Source organism: Lepisma saccharinum, chromosome 11 (assembly GCF_977018435.1).
Source record: "Lepisma saccharinum chromosome 11, izLepSacc3.1, whole genome shotgun sequence".
Classification (NCBI taxonomy): Eukaryota; Metazoa; Arthropoda; class Insecta; order Zygentoma; family Lepismatidae; genus Lepisma; species Lepisma saccharinum.
This window is the reverse complement of record NC_139239.1, coordinates 83,668,203-83,689,581: the sequence shown is the minus strand read 5'-3', so window position 1 is coordinate 83,689,581 and position 21,379 is coordinate 83,668,203. Positions and strand designations below refer to the sequence as shown.

The window sequence follows — 21,379 nt, the reverse complement described above, 5'->3', positions numbered from 1 at the left end:
AATTGGGCACTTTGGGTGCTCCCTTCAGATGTGATGTTCCATCATTTATCTCCACAGTTCGCGAAGTGTTTTATTCAAAAGATTTTCAAAATGCTCTGGTTTCCTACATTCGTTAACAAGAAATGCAATTAGAGTTGTTTTATTCATTACGTGACTTCGGAATTTCCTTCACTTTCTGACAATCTTGAATGATGATATGCTCTGTGACTGATACTCGAATTCTTCCCATGTGATTATCCTTTCGGTGTTCTTTATAGACGTCTCATTGTACCTAGGTACGTATCAAACAGACATCGATTCTTGGACTAGTATTTCCTTCTGGAAAGCAATGGACAAGGCAGGTAGACCTCACCAAAGATTAATTTACTCTCTGAATAAGAGCCATACCTTCAATCGCCATGACTGAATTTCCAGATATTTCCTCAGGGGAATAACATTTTTCTGCAAGTATATCTTTAAACCCATGATAATGGTTCTAAGAGAAAGCCCATTTGAAGATTCCGATTCTGTGCTGTCACAATAATTCGACCAAATAGTGTCTTGTCTGATAATTGACGTGCCATAACTATCCACCGCCTTCTTCTTGCATCAATAGAGGAACAGAAAGAACTAGACGAAAACCATTGACAGCCGATGTTTATGCAACTGAAAGAACATTCAGTAAACAGATACAGTAGAGTATGGATTAGTACAGGTAACAGAAATACCCTACAGTCGCTTGAAGCAATCCTCACATGATGTGCGTCATTATAGAGCAATGTGTGTACCAATAGAACAGCTCAGAAACGGACATATCACAGCAGTAGCTCACCCCTAGTATGGTGGGTTATCTCGAACGACCAACACCGCTGTACATCTGTGTGGCATGGACTCGATGAAGTGATCGATGAGAGCCTTAAGGATTCCTCGTCACTTTGAGCAAGTTCAGCTCTGGAAGAGTTGAGGGAGGTGCCATCTTACCTACAATGCGTCTGCCAAGACATTCTCTATGGGATTTAAGTTCAGTAATCACTGTGGCCACTCCATACTCACTATTCCCTCGTCTCTGGCACGTTGTGCACTAATAGAACTCTGTGAGGACGAGCATTATCGCCGATGAAAAGGAAACGATCATCTACTACATCTGTGCACGGCATGGCAAGAGGTCTGAGGTTCTCGTCTTCATATCTAAGGGCCAACAAACTGCCATTTTGGATGACGTGGAGGTCCGTGCGTCCCACAATTTTGATTCCAACCCACACCATCAGTCCACCACCTCCATTTTAGAATGTTTATTGAACAAAAACAGGGTTATAGCGTGTTCCACATTCCCTTGAGATTAGGCACGTCTATTGCAAGGCTGGGGGCTGAATCGCGACTCATCAGAGAACACCGCTCAACCCCATTCATTGTGGTTGAAATTGCGATGTTCCTCAGCCAAGTTTCTACGGATTGAAAACTGTACGGTGATGGAACACACATCATCAGTCTATTATATGCATAGAGGCCATCTTTAAGAAGACGATTACAGACAGTGTTGAGATGACATCTGCGTCCTATTGCTGTGAGAATGGCATGTTATAGCTTCGTTGCATTCTGTCGTCTGTTCCAATCGGTTGTTAACAAGAGGTACTTGTTGTCTTTTGCTGTTGTTGATCGCGGACGGCCTTGACCTTACCTTCGTCGCACATTTCTCGTTGTTTGGAACCGAATCTACAGGCGAGAAATGGCATTTTGAGACACTCCAAGTGCTTTTGATACCTCCCGCTGTCTGTTCAGCTTCCACCCTTCCTATGGCTCTCCACGCCATTCATTCAGGTAAATTGCACTTTAGAGGCATTGTACTGTACCACTTGCACACGTTCCTCAATGAACTCTTACACTGTCCTTGGACTGCTACTGTCATTCTCACAGCTGTCCACTTTAGTTGATAATTCAGAGATATAGGCATTAATGATGGGCAAATAGCCAATTGACTCCAGTGATGGTGATTAAAATATTAACATATCTTAATTAGTGTTATTTTTATAATTTTAATTATTATCATCATTATTATTAATTTAGATCAAAGTTACTGTAATTGTCATTTCTAATAGTAAAAGTCAAAATATTAAAAATTATCACAACTTTCCATTTACATTGTAACGACTCCGGATCGTCACAAGTAAAGACGGATCCACCTCTAAGTTTGTTAGCTTCTATGACCATTTTTTGTAACTGTTTATTGTAAATATTGTTAGTTCAAGATTGTAACGAACTCGGATCGTCACAAGTAAAGACGGATCCACCTCTATGTATAATCAACTTTTGTAACTATTTAATGTTAATATATGTAGTTCAATATTTTTCCGCTCGCTTACGCTAGCATCGCCGACCTTATATAAAGGCGTAGGCCTGGCTGATAAGTTAGTTAGACTCCGCCTGCGGGCGAGAGAAGGTGTCCTCCGCTTATGCGAGAGTCCGAGCACCGAGGAGAAGATGAACTCCGCCCTCGGGCGAGAGAAGGTGTGTTCCGCTACGGCGAGAGACTAAACACCTAAAGGAGAGAAGGTGCCCTCAGCTAAGGCGAGAGTCCAAGCACCATGAGTTAAATTCCACCTTCTGGTGAAAGAGATAAAAGGCCCTTATAAGATTTAGTTTCGGCTTAATCCCACCTAATAATGGGAAAGTATCTAGGTTGCTTTGTAAGAAACCGGTTGAAGCAAGAAAAGTGTTTTTTCGTTTCCCTACTTGTATATATGTATACGATAATTTTAGTAAGCTTCTCAAGGTACTTATTATTGTTAACCCTGGGTAGTTTTGTTTTTAAAACGTGTATATATATATTATTTTGTTAAGGAAATAAACTGGAATATAAACTTTCATCACCTGTTGTTCTGTTGAGGTAAAAGATATTGGTCCCATTTCATCTGAAATCTTTGGAGAAGCTCTTTTAACACCCGATCCCTGAGAACTATGGAGTCTCATCTCTCCACTGAAGAGACAGTTAGCATTATGGGTAAATTTATGCACATTACGAAATGTTATCGTTCTCCGCAACGCGCTCGCGCCGAGCAATGGTGCTTGTCTACGTCGGCGACGATGTTGTAGCCGGACGATGTTGCAACATTAAGGTTATCTGGAAAGTGGAGTGATAACACACAGAAGGCAAAGAGTTACGACATGCTATCACATATTTTCCATCTATAGGTATCCCAAACTTACCAAAAAATCATATTAGAACCCATCCCACCGGGTGGTACAGACAACTTGCCTGGCTCAAGGCCTAAAGGAAGTGAGTCTTCTTCAGTCGCTTTCAAATGTGGTGTTCCCCAACTCGAACCTTTTAATAGATTACTGTGCTAACTAGTAAATAGTAGGGGAGAGCGGGGCAAGTTGATAAAATTTGAGAGTTTGATTTTTTTTCTTTTTTACGTTGCTAGCAAGATGTTACTACATGTTACTACTGGATAGCTTAACTCTTTACGTTTTTAAAAAAGCACATAAAAATTTCAAAGATATAATTTGTAAGCTGACGAGAACCTAATTAGTAACTCAGGACGCAACGTCTCAACTTGCCCCTTCGTGGGGAAGTTGATACTGGTATGGGGCAAGTTGATACTAATTTGAAGTAGGTTGATAACGATGTGACATAGTTTGATTAAATAAGACAAAATACAAGAAAGCAATTTTGAATTAAAGTTTAGTATTCAGGAAAAGCATACAAACATGATCAAAATATCGTAACATGATGGATAACCTACATGCAGTCAGTCACTGTCACTTTCTGTTATGCACATATCTGATTTACAGTGAACGCAGGTGTACATAGAACTATCGTATCCGCATTTTAAGTTAGCCCATCTACTGCAGAAAATGCATTGTATCCATTTTTGACCAGGCTTAGAAGCTAAAAATGGTTCGAGGCACATTAGACACAAGCTGTCTTCATCTTCTGACTCTGACTGAATTATTCTTCTTCGGATATTTCCTGTTTGGTATTTTCTTCTTTTTACCTTGAGTTTCTCTTTCGGTCGGTCCAATATTTATTTTCTTACTATTATTTGCTGACTCCCTTTTTTTCTTTTTTGAAAGAATGGTACAATCTTTTTTCAACTCTTTCTGATCTCAATAATTTATTGTTAACGCTTGTTCGAGCTTCAGTTTCTAATCTGTTCTTCACGGGTGTGTCTGTAAGAATTGAGGATATCATTCGTTGTTTCCCTTTTCGATTTGCTTTTCGTTCTCCAGCCTTAGGGTAAAGACGTAACTCTTCTGGGCTTACTGACACACGATGCAATTCTTGATTGTCACTGCTGTTGGAAGGGGTGGTTTTCAATCCCAAGACGTTAGTTTCAGAGATTCTACTTTCATCATGTAAACGATCTTGCTCATGTTCTTCGGTCATTGGTCGATCAGTTACGGAACATGGTAAATAATCTTCTTGAATGGCATGATTCCCGTTGCTTGAAAGCCTGATATAATATGTTTTGGTGTTAGAGCATTGGGTAGTGAACTACTAACGACTCCTGGTATGTCGTATATAGTAAAGGTCTTCCTTGGATTGCTGGTCATCCAACTGTCAATTGCTGCAAAATAAAACTTCTTAAAAGGTCCATAAACCGATCTGTCCAGGGGTTGGAGTTTGTGGGAAGCATGAGGCGGAAATAACAAAATAATGATCCCGTTGTCCTTGCAGAAATTCAACACTTCATTCAACAAATGAAAATCATGATTGTCCAGTATCAATAGACATGGGTGATCTTTACTTGCCTACACGTGGCTCTGAAAGTGTTTCAAAAACAGCAAAAATGAAGACGCTATCATCCATCCTGTGGGATATGAAGTTCCAATACAACCACGGGGTCTGCTCTGAATAAAGTGATCTTTAAAATAGACCCTTGGAAATATGAAAATTGGGGCACGGAGTTTCCAATCGCATTTACGGCAGTGGCAAGTGTTACAATTGTGCCCCTTTCTGCTGACGTTGCCTTGGTTACTTGACGTGCACCCTCTTCTGCAACGATTTTCCCAGGGCGCTGAACAGTGTGAATACCTGTTTCATCGGTGTTCCAAATATCTTGGCTCTCAAATTTGTACTTCTCCAGAACAGCTCTTAAGTTATTGAAAAATATGCCTACGTTGTGTCAGTTAAAGCTAGTACCACGGATTAGACTCGTGCCTTCAGGGTCTCTAAGAGACAGTCTAGGATGCCTTTTCATGTATGCAGTAAACCATTTTTTCGAGGCAATTTTATTATTTATCCAAGTGTCAGGAATTTTCACCTTGTTAGTTACTGCTAATTCACATGCGAACTCACTGATGTTTTTAGGCGTCAAACCATACTAGATCCTTGAACACTGGACAATGTATTCCTTTAGTTGAAGTTCTAAATCTTCAATGAAGACCTGACGACGTTTGGAGTAACCCATTCGTTTTTGGTATCCTCACTTTGGTTTACCTCTTAAGAGTCATTTTGTCCATCCCATATGTCTTTGCGACTTCTTTCAGTGACAATGTACGTACCATTCTTGACATCGGCGTAAGCTTTCTTAAATGTTTCAATTGGTATTTCTCCTCGAATGCCGGACCATTTTCTGAAAACAAACAAACAAACAAAACTAGAAGCAACTGGGGTAAGTTGATACACCGTATCAACCCGCCCCGATTCAGCCGTAACAACTTTCCCCAACCGGCGCCATTTAGATTAACGAACTATAACGTACTACAGACAACAGAAAAACAAACAACAATAACCGAGTTTTCTTACCTTTTAGCGGCACAACAAACATCCACCAAGACAAAATAATTCACAGTTCATGTATGTCCACCAGGAGACTTCAAACAACATCCAAAAAAGTTACTTTACACCCTGAAAATTACACTTTGTCGGATAACTTCGCCCACAAAACTGATCGTTAGCCATGTACACACTCAGACAATAGGGACTGGTTAACGGCGTCTTCTATTTAAAGGACATTACCCAACGCATGCGCGTTCCCTCGTAAATCGCAATGTATCAACTTGCCTCCGTCTCAACTTGCCCCGATCTACCCTATCTGCCAGAGCTCTCAACTGAATATCAAATCTTTGCATCTCCATATCAAAACTATCCCAAGTTTATTCATTTCTAATTTTATTGTTGGTCTTCCAAAAGAAGGATGTAATCTTCACACATCTTCATGCGGTTTAATGCAAGTTTTGCCCCGTCGTCTTCTGACTCCTCTTTTGAAGTTTGCTTAGAGCAGTAGCCCCAAGATTTCCATCCCTTCAGTCGGAAGGCCTCCCATGTGGCGCAGTGGTAGCGTCGCCGCCTTGTAACCCGGGTTCGATACCCGGCGGACGCATACAGTGGTTTGGATTCAACTTTAAACTGTAGGCCCAGTCCCGATTAGCCTTACTGTGCATAAAGTGGACTTAAAACACCAACTCAATCAATCAATCAAACCTTCAGTCGGAGATATGGCAACACTGCATGAGACAGGCTTATGTCTTCCAGCAAATTACCCATGTTTTCAACACAAGAGACGGCAACGTGGTGCGAAACTCAAGTGGGGGAGGCGGGATTCGAACCCACGGCATATGAAAACCTGAAACACTAACCACCTTGCCTTTCTAATTCAACATAAACTTTGAACTTTTTCACCTCCTTCTGGTTTTATTTCATTTCATTCTTATAATAATTATAAGAAGGCAGGGATAAAGTTCTCCGTTGCACGATTCAGGCCTCCGCAGAAAAAGAGCGTGCTTTGTCCATTTTTAGCCAAACTGAGGTCAATATGTTATCAGATAGCTCTGTGAAGGGTCTTTCTAACTTCGAATTGTACAAGAATAGAATGTGCTTTTTCCATCCATTACGAAGAGGTTTTGATTGTGTATCTATACAGGGAAAGACCATGTGAACAGGGAAATAAGGTGCTCTCCTGTAAAATCAACAAAATGGACAAAGCACGTTCTTTCCATGTGGTCTTTAACTATAAAGTTATTGCTTAATATATAGGAAGGCCATCGTGCCTCTTTCTCAGTAGTAACGTTAAAAAAAACAGCTACACTTGACAATATTGCATTAACCTCGCCATGTGCGGAAAAGTTAAAATAAGTAAATACATTTCGTTGCATTTTAAGGAATGGAATAGTTTCGAAATGTGAGAGTACCTCTTGATTTTAATGGTATTTGTTTATAAAATGTTCTACTGAAAGCTAAGTACGTGTAGTGCTGCTTGCATACAGGCACGCCGTAGGGAGAATTATCGGAGAAGGGCAGAAACCCCTGTTTGGAATTTATTTACTGAAGCAAAGAATTCAATGTAATTAATTCTCGCTCCATTCAAGAAGCTTCCCAGCAGTAGACCCAACCTCCTTCTAATACCGTATTTGTTTCTGTTATACCATACAGTTGACTTTTTTTAAAGGAACATTTGAACGATTTACATAGTCATATTAATTTGTGTTAAAACACTTTCTTTAAATTAATGGACTGTATACTGCTTCCGGTTTAGTCGATTATTCGTTACGGATTTGTAAACACAAACAATTTGTAAAATAGACAGTTAAAAAGGCAATATAAAATAAAAAAAGGCACCAACGTAGGCAGTGAACACGAACTCAATATAAATTGTCACATTCAGTTGCACTCTTATTGACTTGGATTCTTGTATCTATTGTACTATTGTTATCTTGCGTCGATTTTCTATTACTTTTGACTAATCGCGACGATGAGGACGAATGGTGATTAGATAAAACTAATGAAGCGACTCTCACAAAGCGAGAAATTATCTTCTACAGTAGACAAAGAAAATACGGAATGTTAGGCAAGTATATCTAGAACAGGTATTTATAGGCACTAAAAATGCGTTATAAAGCTCGAGACAACATTGTACGTATTTATAACAACAAAAGAGGTAAAAATATGCAGTCTAGTCATTGGTTCGATTGATTGATTTGGTGTTTTAAGTCCACTTTATGCACAGCTAGGCTAATCGGGACTGGACCTAGAGTTTTAAGTGGGATCCGAACCACTATGTGCCTAAACCGGGTATCGAAACCGGGACCTCTTGATTACTAGGCGACGACGCCACCACTACGCCATCGGAGAGGCCCCTAGTCATTTGGTTAAGCGCGAGAATGATGTCTGACGTTCACCTGCAGTGAATAAAGAAAAGCCCGGAAAAAACTTCCACAATATGCATACATATAAATTAGCACTCAGGAAATATTTACATTTTCTGAACTCACACGTAAAGTTGACAGTCCACATTCCTAGGATATTCAAAGCTGAGGAAATATTATTTTAGTGAGCAACAGATGGATATATATCTCACTTTAGGTTACCTTGATTGCTTTACAGAAACCATAGTAACGCAAATTATTGATCATTGTTAAAAACTATAGATATTCCAATCCTAACATATTGTTGCTTGCATGTGCTCAAGTTCTGTGAAGCCAGAGTTCTTTCTAACCCTGACAAAGACATGGATGTATCGTTTGTTTGTCCATACGTCCATTTCATCGTCATCGTCGCAATTAACCCAGGACGTAGGAAAGTGACGTAAAATAACCGAAATAGACAATATGAGTTACTGTATTGTAGGGATGTGCCGAAGCCGATTACAGATGTATGAAAATCGGCAGAAATTGACACATCGGCATCGGTATCGGAATCGGCAAAAATCCGATATTTAAACCGGTACAGATTATACTAGAGTTTATCTTTACCTTCTAATAAATTTTATATTCTAGTTTTGTAAGATTTATTTAAACTTTGGTTATGATTATTCATTATTGTAGAGTTTTTGTAATAAAATTATTGCAAACTCATTCAGAGGATCAACCTAACTATAAATCGGAAATAAAACAGTACATTGCTGAACCAGGATCTGCTGTTGTATTGGAAATTCAAAAATGAATATTCAAACCTGAAGCAAGTCCTGAGAAAATACTTGGACATACCTGCTGCATCAGTATTCAGTGATTGAGTGTTCAGTGTTGCTGAACAGATTTACGATAAGAGAAGAAGTAGGTAACTTCCTGAAGTGCTCCCAAATCTCGTGTTTCTGAAGTTGAATCTGACAGAACAGGAATTCATTTTGCATTTCAAAGAACTGCTTGTGTACTAATGTTTAATATCTTGAGAATCCATGTTCTTCTTAAAGGTTCACGTAACATTTTGTAGATGCAAATGTACATTCGCATCTCTTGAGAATATATATGTATATTCATATGATATGCAATAGAAATGTACATAGCAAATTTATTTTTGTCATGCTAAAAATAACATCCCATTTCTGTTTAATAATCTTATGTATCGGAATCGGTTAAATATCGGCATCGCTATCGGTTCCAAAAATTATCGGTGAGTACATCGGCATCGGTAAATTTTCAGCTTCGTCACATCCCTACTGTATTGTAAAGAAACCTCAAGATCAGCATGTGACCCCTATCTTGTAGGTAGCTCACGAAAAGCATATTCTATCTTGGTCACACTGTGTATTAGTGCAACTATAGAAAGGTTAGAAATATGGGTGTAACTAGGGGGCACTCGCTCCCCTCCCCCCAATTTACATGTTTATTAAAATTTTAAACTTAAGAGTACTTTTAATCACCTCCTAGGACCTGAGGAGCAAGGTACATAATAAAGAGTAATTTTTATGATTTTGCAAATGTAACCATTATTTAGCAAAATAGTCCTGGATGCTACTTTTATGAAATTGAAAACTTTTCGAATCAAATCCCAAAGTTAGGACGCAACCTACATTTCGCCCATAGTTACGAATGCAACAATAGGCCAAAGAACACGTGTCATCCGCGTCCTCATTGCAGCACAAATGTCCCTCTCGCGGCACTCAGTGCCGTCTCTTCAAAACCAACGTTATTTACGTGAATTATTGATGCAAATCGAGGTTGAATTATGCTGGCACTTATTGGAAATCAAGGGAAATATACATAAACTCAAACATATCCATTTCGGACATTTCTATCAGCTATTAAAATAAAAGTAAAAAAAAAAAAAAAAGTGTCTCATAGAATTACAAGCTTAGACTCTTGAAGCAAATGCACCAAAATATTATTCTAAAAGTAATGAAAATTTGCCATATAATGAAGGCACTAAAAAGTTAACTCAGCATTCACAAAATTTCGAAAGCATTCTCCAAAAATGTTCAGCGTATTTTTCAAAAGATTTCAACGTATTTTTTCCAAAATTTTCACAGTATTTTTCAAATCGAATTGAAATCGTACAATTTATATGGGCGTAGACTCTATGTTAAAATCTTACTGACTCGCAGAAAAAGCAATCGAATGTAGAAAACACACCTCGAAGAAACCTACAAAATATTTTTAAAATGTTCTAATCTCAATTTCTATTTTGTGCTCTTACGAGGTATACGTAAGAAAATACATACATACTACTACTACTACTACTACTACTAATAATAATAATAATAATATCGTCTTTATTGAGAGGGCGTGTTTCGGCCTTGCGGGCCGTTCTTACAACAAACCCTTTTAAAAAACATTTTACAATTGACACTTTCCACTTCTTGAAAATCATTGTTGCAGTAGAAAGAATAAAAATAAAAATAAAATTAAAAAACATTCCTACTTAATGTACTGAAGCTACAGAGTTAAATCTAAAACCACAATTAGAATACAATTATTACAGCTAAAACTACAACCAATACCTCATTCCCATTCATTACAGAAAACACAAATCCAGACACTATTGTTTGGACAGCAGATGCTTGTTTAGTTTTATTTTTTGTGTTGCAGGGTGGAGCTCCCCTGAGGTCAGTGGTGGGGGGAGTTTATTCCATTCTTTTATTGCGATGACCATGAAAGAATTCCCATAGAATGTTGTTCTGTGTACAGGAATCGTGAATTGTGTTTTTTGACGAAGGTTAATTTGTTTTACTTTCTTCCTGTACGGAGCAATTTGATCATGTAAATATCTTGGTTCCTTATTGTTCAGGATTCTCCTATTCTTAATGTTTAACGAATTAAGTTCCTGTAAGTACGGCGAAATATGTTCTCTTCTTTTGACATTCAGTATAAATCTTATGCAACTGTTTTGAAGTTTTTGTATCTTGTAATTTAGGGTACTGTTGATGTTTATAAATACGGGGGAAGCATAATCAATTTTTGGCATTACAAGTGTGTTGACTAGGTGAGTTTTCGTTTCTTTGCTTAGCATATGTTTTAATGGAAAAAGTTATTTCAGTCTGGCTATAGAGTTTTTAATTATGTGTGTGACATGAGAACCCCATTGTAGATTCTCGTCCAATATTATGCCAAGGTTGCATGCTGTTTCTACTTTCTGTATTTTGGAATTATTCAGTGTAGGGAGGGGGAGTTTTAATTGTTCTAACTTTTTGAGGTTACTCGTTGTGCCTAAAGTTAAAATGTAAGACTTGGATGAATTGAATTTGAGTGCATTACATTCAGACCATCTAGATATTGAATTAAGGTCCTGTTGCAATGCTTCTAGGGCCATTGCACTGTTTCTTAATGGTGTTTGTATATATATTTGTGTGTCATCCGCATACTGGTGGTATTTGCAGTGTTTTAGTGAATCATTAAAATCTTTGATGTATAGGGAAAATAGGATAGGTCCTAGAATACTTCTAGTGTTGCCCACGAGACGAGACGGGACGAGACTTTGGTCTGTCCCGTCCCGTCTCGTGAAAATGCTGTCTCGTCTCGTGTCTCGTCTCGAAAATATTCGTTTGTCCCGTCTCGTGTCCCGTCTCGAAGGGATCTCTCTCGTCTCGTTTTGTCCCGTCTCGTCTCGTAAAAGTGATCCGGGATATCATGCCAACAAAAGTCAAAAGTAGCAGAAACACGAAATATTTTTTTCCGGAAAGTGGGATAAAGCTCCAAATATTTTACCCATTGCGTGGTGAGAATAAATAAGGTTCGTTAATCATGAGGACATTAATATTAAAAATGCAGTTTGTTGGTTACTGATTGCTAGGTATCTTATGAAATCTACCTTGTGGTTTTTCTCGCTTCATACAACTCAGAAATCAGAAATCAGAAATTTTTAGTTTTCCCGGCCCCCAAAGGACCCGCCGGGATGAGTGGGTTCCGGCACAGGTCTGCGGCAACGCCTCGTCTTGTAAGCGTCCCCCTAAGGTTTGGGGTTCTCAGATTGAGTACCCCTCCCCTTCGGGGCCCTCCATGGCATGCGTGTTAGGGAATACCTAGAAAGCACATCTAGTGTGTATGTATCAAACGGTGTCTGCCTATGTGGCACTTACCGGAAGTATAATTAGAAGGCGAAAGTGAAGGCGAAGATAGAAGAGAGGAAAGATACAAGAAGCTTTTTGCGTGACAGAGGAAAAAACCTGCCGCATGCATAAATTGGCAGTAAAAACCTCCAAATATAATTAATCGCAACATACGTGTGCGGGTATACTTTTACATTATTTACCCCAGGAAAAAACCCCCGAAGGAGGGGGGAAAACCTGGGCACTACAGTGACAGTGGAGTTAGTATTATGGTGTCGTTTTTAAGGGTTTTGGATTCCAACCAGTGACGGCGCCAAGGAAATTTGACTGGGGGGGAGGGGAGGCTGGCAACAAAATATTGTAAGGGGGCAGTCACATTAAAACGCCCGAAAACACTACACATATATATACTTATATAATAATAATTATTATTATTAGAATTATTATTATATTCATGTATGGTGTTTTGTGTGTGTCTTTTATTTAGAGTGGACGTTTACAGCCTAAATTTACTTCTTGATTACGAGTTTATCTCCACATGATTCGTTTTAATAAAGACATTAATTCTTTTTTATTGGTAAGTTGCGTTGTCTTTAGTGGCCTATTTCCAGTGGCGCAGGAACGGGGGGGTACAGGGGTACATTGTACCCCCCCAAAATTTTAAAGGGGGGTACAGTACCCCCCTAAATGCTTAAATCCCATTGTACCCCCTGTACCCCCCTACAGTTCATTTGACAAGGAAAGAAGAAATGTGTGACTCGGAAGATTCAAATTAATTTAAGTTTTTCTAACTCAAACAACTTGAGTAGAATTGAGTTGAACCGTGGCAAAGTCGCAAGTTTTTTCCTCTTTCTTCCTCTTCGCTGTTGAAGTGACATTTTGGTTTCCTTCCCTCTGCTACTGACCAGAAGGAGAAAAAAAAACACATTTCAGTCAACACCGAAAAGTCGCAGTCTTCGCTGGACATGCACGGTAATATGATACCCACGCCGGACTTGAGGGTGGGTGTGGGTCCAGCCGGCACCAGTCAACGTAACTTTGGGTTTGTCAGTTCTCACGTTCTTTTCTGTTCGAGTGAATTGGTAGTGTAGTTTGGTGCGACACTGGTGTGCAGGGAGCAACTGTCAATGATTCAGTGGCCTGCATACACGTTTTCTTCGAACTTCATTTTCTATCAGAACGTGTATGGAAGTGGTAGTGGGTGTAGTTTAAACAATGGCGAAGAGAACTATAAAGGACTTTTTTGTTCCAATTCTTGCCAAAGAAAGGAAAGTGGAAACGAGCGAAACAAATGCTGAATGTCGAGAAGAAGATAAATCGATAAAAGAAGGTATGTGATTATATATTTTTTCTCCAATACTTAATTAACAGCTTTCAAACATGGCTGTATTTGAAGGGAAGTTTAACAGATAAAAATCCTTTCCACTGCTTGTGTTAGTTAGTAAATTACTATTACGCTGCAACATGTAGACTTCTCAATGGTGGTAACGTCGTCGCCGTGTAACAAAGGGGTCCAGGGTTTGATACTCGCTGGAGGCACATAGTGGTTCAGACCCCACTTTAATCTGTAGGTCCAGTCCCGATTAGCCTAGCTATGCGTAAAGTGGACTTCAAATTCAAACGGTGAAATATGTTTGTTTTTTTAATACGGACAATTCATAATTCTCTTTGTGGTTTTGTAGTTCATGCCAAGTTGAATGTGGTCATAGTTTATTCCTGTTTTAGCGGTAAGAATTACAGTAAAACCTCGTTAATCCAGACTAATGGGGGGGATAAGTTGACTGGTTTAACAAAAGTCCGGATTAACTTAAATAACCTAAAAGAATAGTAGAAATTGCATTAAAACTCCCGTTTATAGCAACAAAACACGTTTATTGTGGTGTATTTAAAGGGCATAGGCCTAAATACACTATACAGTACAATAAAATGTATAGCACTACTGTGTACATATAATGCAGTACGAGGGCATTCCTGTATCAATGCGTCTTCTTCCGAAAGCATTCTCCTTTTTTCCCTTTTTTCTTTTCCTTTTGCCTGTCCGGATTAAGCGGAGTCCGGCTTATCAGGGTCCGGATTAACGAGGTTTTACTGTACTTCTAAGGTAGAATCGGTATGGTGTTTCTTCGCTGTTTTAATACAAAAATGTTAATAAATTGCTTCTACTACTAAATTTTATTAAAATTGGCCGGGAAAAATTGAAGTTTCCTTTCTTAACCAATGTGTATGTATACAGGGTGACTGGTAATTCGATGTATTCCCAGAAAGGGGTTAAAGTAGAGACAATTTGCAATAAATTTGACCATATGATACCCCGTCCGAAAATTAGTAGTTTTCGAGATAATCGAGTTTCAATTGTTTTTTTAAAAAATGACAATTTTCCACATAAAAAGATGAATTGAGAAAAAACTGCTCATTGTATGGAACTTATTTCAGAGTTTTCTGATAGCTAACAAATAAGTGGTTAGTTGAAAAAAAAGTTTCTCCCAAATAACAATCACATGTAAGTAACGGGTGGGTCTAAACTTACAAGTGATGATAAAAAAATGCACTCTTAGTTTACTTGGCAACGTATTAATAACAAAAATGGTATGACACGAAGCGTTCAAATTACGTAAATTACTTCCTTGTGACATCTACTATCCAACAAGATACAAATGTTGCTAACATTCACATTTGTGTACAAGAAATAATACTTCATTCATCTTCATGTGAATGGAATCAATGAACAATACAATTAAAAAACATTACACGTCTTGCTCAAAGTGGGCGCCTCCGTTACGAATGTAGGCAAGCAGGTTTTTACGGACATTTGGTCTCTTACCTCGTGATGTGATGGTGTCATTGATGTGTTGACCAGCTGTTAAGATCCTCTCCCTGAGCTTTTCGGACGGGGTATCATATGGTCAAATTTATTGCAAATTGTCTCTACTTTAACCCCTTTCAGGGAATACATCTAATTACCAGTCACCCTGTATATACACACGGCTATGCTTATAAGATAGACGTAACGAAACGTGGAGGTCGGAAATCAGGGCTAGTACGTTTAGATTAGCGCTAGATATAAACGGAATGCGTTTCATGTAATAATTCATAAACATACATTTTTTTAAGAGAGCAATATTTTCAATGTACTAGTTACGTAAGGTTAGATCAGTGGAAGTCTGTGTGGCAGTGGTGCTAGAACGCCAGAGATTTTAGGTTATAATTCTTAGTAAGGAGCTTTCTATTTACATACTACATCAATTCACCATTCATCCTTATTGTCACGATTAGCCAAATGTGGAAGAAAAGCCATGGAACAAAATAAGAAAAATGCAATTCGAGAAATTATTTTAATATATTTATGAAAATCAATAAAGTAAATAAAAAATAAACTCGACTCCGTGGCGCAATAGTCTTTTAGGGTCCAGGATCTGCCGAGCGCTTGTTCATTGGCTGATGCATGATTATAGAGCACTGAATCCTATCGCTGCTGTTTTCTGCCTTTGAAGACCTTAATCCGCTATTATTGCTTTCAAGTAGCTCTGCAATTGTCCTCACGATACTGGGTTAACATCGAAATCTTGGAGCTCACACCTCCATAAAATCTAGTAGCGCACTCTTAGTTTTAGTTAAGCTATAGTTTTTTTGAATTAACAAGAATTATTGATAGCCAGCCCTCGTAGTGAAGTGGTTAGCACATCACTGTCAGACGCCAGGGATTCCGGGTTCGAATCCCGGCTTGGGCTTGGATATTTGTGAGTATCCATTCATCAATTTCATCATATCATCAGTCATCCCCATCTTCGCAATTAGCCAAAAGTGGCACAAAAGCGAAGTAAAATAAATCAAGTCAATCAAGAATTATTGATACGCAAATAATAAATATATTTCCGATATCGTGTTTCGAAATTAGTTAACTATTTACCCTAATATGAAAAAATTAAGGTAATTTTTCCCCACTGGATCTATAATAAAAGGGCATTCCTAATTATCTGGTTTGTCTTATTTAATTTTGTAGAAAATATACTCCTATTTACTGCGTGTGCTTTCTGACCACGAAATATGTAGCTAATGGTTGATCGTGTTGATAGTCTTGGTAATTTTTACGTCGCTTTGCTATGTGAAATTGATGAAAAGGACATTCATTTTGAATCCTACACTTGAACCTGAAACTATTCGTAGCGAGTTAGCGTGTTATTGGATTGAAAATGGTCCTTAATTATAAATTTGTTGAACACTCCTGACTGAAATATTGTTGAAGTTGCCAATTTAAATGAGAAAGTTTGTAATTTAAGCAGCGTTGCCAGACGCATACGCACAGAATCCACGAAAGCTGCTGTGAAATTACACACACACTGATTTTGAAATTACACCTATATTTCTTACATATGCCGAAAAAGGGGGGGGGGTGTTTCAAGCGCAAGCAGGTAATTTCCAATCTTAAAAAAGAAAAGAAACTAAAGAGGTTAGAAACATTATTTTTGCTTTATTTGATTGCTTTTTTAAATTCCTCATAAGTAAGGGTGTCCGGAGGATTGAGCGTGAGGCGTTGTACAGTGGGATCCATGAGTATTACCGTGCAAATTGTGAATGGCTATTTTCATTCATTTTTCTCTTACATCATATGTGTTTTTAAACGATGGATTTTTATGTATGCTGGTACAGAAGTTGTTAACAGAGTGTTTAGAGTTTTATTTTAATTCTTGAAGCTCTTATTGGATCAAATAAAGTGCACGAACATGGTGATCGACAATTTACACGGTAATACTCATGGATTCCACTGTACCCTATGGACTGGATCGATTTTTTTCTGGAAGACAGTGATTTGGAGGAAAATGCCTTTCTTCTCCTCTTGAAAAATGCGTCGCTTTGAAAAAATCTCGCTCATTTTTATAAGCAAAGTTGGTGCGGGGGGGGGGGGGGGGAGCAGAACGGGACAAAGTCACCATATGATCGTTCAGTAAGTCTTTAACAAAAATTTACAAAGCAACCTGTATATGTAGCATACACGACTGGCTAGTGTATCACAATTCATCGGTTTGTGACGTATTGTAATAAATTTATTGAGCTTTGACTAACAAAATATTCTTAAAAAATCCATTATTATAGTGATTATTTGTTTGTCCAAATAATTTCATAAAAGTTAAGATGTTCCTATTTTCTAATGGGCGTGATCATTGTGGCATTTTAATAATTCGAGTGTCGACATCTATGGCAGAGCAGTGCTCTACGACACTCGGCGTCTCTTGTTCGAATCCCAGCATGGGCGTGTTTTTGTCAGTGTCCCTTCATCAATTTCATCACGCACAGCGCGCTACGATGCCGGGTTTGAATCCCGGCCTGGTTATGGACGCTCTCTACTGTGATTGTCCTTTAATCAATTTCATCGTATCAGCACTCATCCTCATCTTCGCGATTAGCCAAAAGTGGCTGAAAACTGAGTATAATAAACCAAATCATTCAATCAATCAACTTCATTAGTATATCGTCGTTAGGGGGTGGATTTATATCAGAGAATATTCAATTATTATTTGTCTGCGTTTATGTGCACTTAATAAGGCCAAAACATGCATTAAAAGTAGCATAATATGCACTATAAATTTTAAAAGCGTGTCTCAAAAATTGTGTTATTATTGTCTACCTATATATTTCTTGACATTTTCAATTAGCTGCTTTGATTTAGTGGCAGTAGAACGAGAGAAATTAAACCCCCTCCGCCCCCAGCTTTCCAACGGTTGTCGTCAGCACTGTCCACCACGGCCAGTACCTCCAAGGACCTCCCTTCCTCCAACCCCTGCCCTTCTCAAGTTTCCTGTCCCTTCCGTTCCTTTGTGAATGCCGCAGGGAGAGGTAATATTTTAAACTGTTACAGTGGATCTCTCTAAGGAAGACCGAAGCAGCAAATGAGAATCTATTTGTTTTGTTCATTTCTTGATATAAGAAATACATGATCTGCGAACGACAGAAAAAATAGTGTCAACAAAATTTGAGATATTGGAGCATTTTTATCAGAATACACACACAATCCACACACGTTTCCATTACACACATTGGCAACGCTGATATTTAAGTTAAAGCTATAAAAATCAAAACATTACACAATTCTTTCTAAAGTTATTATTACTCCTTGGCATATTTTCATGGTGTTCTTTCTTTTAAAGCTGTAATTGCGTTTAAGTTGGGTAAATCCCATATGTTTGTTACACAGGTGGAAAAACAGCAGTAAGATACATCAGGGCTAGCTCTTGTGCTTCCAAACCACGAAATTGTATAATTTTATTAATTTGTCTTGTACAAAGTTAGTATTTTGAAGGTTTAAATCAACGAAGAATCACATAAGAATATTTCAACTTTGAAAATTAATACTTTAAAATTGATTTTAAGGGAATCCTGAGAATACTGACATATACTTATGATATGGCGAATAAGTTCTTATAGTATTTGCATTAACTATATTTAAAGGATTTTTAATTGCACTTATTTAAACACAGGGATAAGTACTTATTATTTCCTGAATTTTCCGTTCCAGATGTGCGTGCTGAAATGGGTGATGTTGTAAGCTCTTCAAAAAAATCTCTTAAAGATTCTTCTGAAGAAACATCTTGTTCTGGAAGTGGAAGTTCCAATATGTTTGACAACAGACCATATCACCCCTTCAATATTTCACCACAGATAATTAATGGGCGTAAGTTCTACTTTCAAACGAAGCTCTATCGTGAGTATCCTTGGCTTCATTACAATTTATCCATAGAAGGATTTTCTTGTTATTATTGTTGCAAGGCACTGAAGAAAGGACTCTTTCGATAAAAGTATGATGAAGTAGTGAAAGTGTCCGATCTCGTGAATGGTCGTGGATTCCGTAAATGGAATAAAGCAAATGAGAAACTGACTTCACATGAATGCAGTCCACTTCATAAGGACGCTGTAACGATACTCGGTGGTCTTGAATCCGTTCCAATTTGCAGTGTGCTTTCTTCTGCAAAGAACGAACAGCAGAAATGTGCAAGAGTGGCTTTGCGTGCAATGATTAATTCTTTGCGTTTCTTGGCTAGGCAGGGAATTCCTTTGCGAGGACATTACAAGGAAAGTGGAAATGTATACCAGCTCAATCAACTCAGAAAAGATGAAACACCACAACTTGAACAGTTTTTGAAAAGAAAAAAGGACTTCAGTTCTGATGTTATTCAAAATGAAATACTACAAATTATGGCTCACTGTGTTTTACGAGAAATAATTTCTGAAGTAAGAGAGAACAAGTTATTTAGCCTAATTGTCGATGAGACTTGTGACATTAGCTGTAAAGAGCAAGTTTCAATCAGTGTGCGAACAGTAAATGACTTAGAGGTACGTGAATGTTTTTTGGGTCTATACGAAACATCTAACACAACAGGAAGTGCTCTGCATGACATTATTATCGATGGTTTGCAGCGATTTAACTTGCCCTTAGAACATCTTAGAGGGCAATGTTATGATGGGGGCGCTAACATGTCTGGTGTAAGAAAAGGCGTTCAAGCATTAATCAAACAGAAACAGCCTTTAGCATTATTTGTACACTGTAATAACCACAATTTAAACTTGGCTCTTCAAGATACCACAAGAACCATCCCTCTTTTGAGAGACACAATGAACTTGATAAATGATATTGGTGTATTTCTAAAGGATTCCCCAAAAAGAATATCACAGTTCAAAGACATCAAAGCTGCTGAAGGAGTGTCGGAGTTTACCTCACCTCGCCCTCTGTGCCCAACAAGATGGTCAGTTCGTACGTCAGCTTTACATGCGATAGTTGAAAATTATTCTGCATTATTAGCGTTCTTCGAGAACATTTCTAGTGCTCCTAGTGATTCTTCAAGCAAGGCCCGTGGTCTTCTTGACAACCTAATGAAAGGATCTACAGTCTTTGGAATCTTACTTTGTCAGTTAATTTTTGCGCCTACTGAAAAACTAAGTATCTCTCTTCAGAAGTCTTCCCAAACAGTCATCGGTAGCAGAGAAGCTGTTGAAGTAGTATTGAATCATCTGAAAGAAAAGCGAAATGATGAAACATTTCAGAAAATTTGGAATAATGTCCACCAATTAATAGAGGACTATGATTTACTTCCACCGCTGCTACCTAGAGTACGGTGTCCACCCAAACGTTTAGAGCATTCTGAGAAACCAGCTGAACCTCATAGGTGGTCCTCTGTTGAAGATATGTACAAAACAGTATTTTTTGAAGCACTAGATAATATTTGTGGAGAAATATCGTATAGATTTGATCAGCCTGATTTCAAAACCTACTGCGAACTGGAAAATCTAGTACTTTTGTCACCTGAAAATTGGAAGCAGTCTATGATAACTGAAGCTGAAAAGAGGGGAATTCCAGCAACAAAACTGAAATTGGAGATGGAGATGTTTTCAAGACTTTCGGAGATAAGAGGAATCCATCAAGTTGTAGCAAAATTCAGAAGTTTACACAAGGAAACTAGAAACCTTTTTCCCTTGATTGAGGCATTATTGAAGGAACTTCTTGTAATTCCAGCAACATCAGCAACTGCTGAGAGAAGCTTCTCCACATTGAAGAGGATTAAGACTTACCTAAGGAGCACAATGTCCCAAGAACGATTGAATCACCTTTGTGTGCTTCATGCTTATCAACACCATTTAGACAACTTGGACCTGGCAGTATTGATGAAGGAATTTGTTAACAATGAGTACAGAAAAAGTGTATTTGGAAAAGTGTAAAGGCAGGGAAATAACACTTCAGTTTTCATGTTGCTTTCTTAAATATTGAAATGATTTGAAATATTGAAATATGTTTAGGTTCATGAAGTGTAATTACAACATAACATTTGCATTCCATTTATGTGTATGCAGTGGATGTACAGTATTGCCAGGTTATCTTGAAATACATTTTCCCATGTTTTATGCAGTAATACTACTGAAAAAGTATAGCTTATTTGAGACTTATTATTGTTGCATTATTTTAACGATTATATCATTGAAATTCTGTAGCAAATTCAACTTTTAATCAATAATATAGTCATCACAGTACCCAAAGCATGACATTTTACTTTTAAATAGTTGTTTTATTCTCGCTTACATATTCATAAATGTTACTACGTATGCATGAGGTTTGAGAGATTTGCAACATTTAGGTTCATCATTGTCATTTAAACTTTCAATCTGAAAGCAGATAAATAATTCTTCTAAGCTACTATATGTACACCCCCATA

At 38.0% G+C, this 21,379-nt stretch overlaps 1 protein-coding gene across 1 annotated transcript; it reads left to right on the top strand.

The window, feature by feature from the left end:
- Window positions 1-19,787: 19,787 nt before the first annotated feature.
- Window positions 19,788-20,888, top strand: LOC145995108 (zinc finger MYM-type protein 1-like). Its single transcript, XM_083131644.1, has one exon. It carries the CDS (start codon window positions 19,788-19,790, stop codon window positions 20,886-20,888), a length of 1,101 nt encoding a protein of 366 aa, XP_082987770.1.
- The last annotated feature ends 491 nt before the right edge of the window (window positions 20,889-21,379 follow it).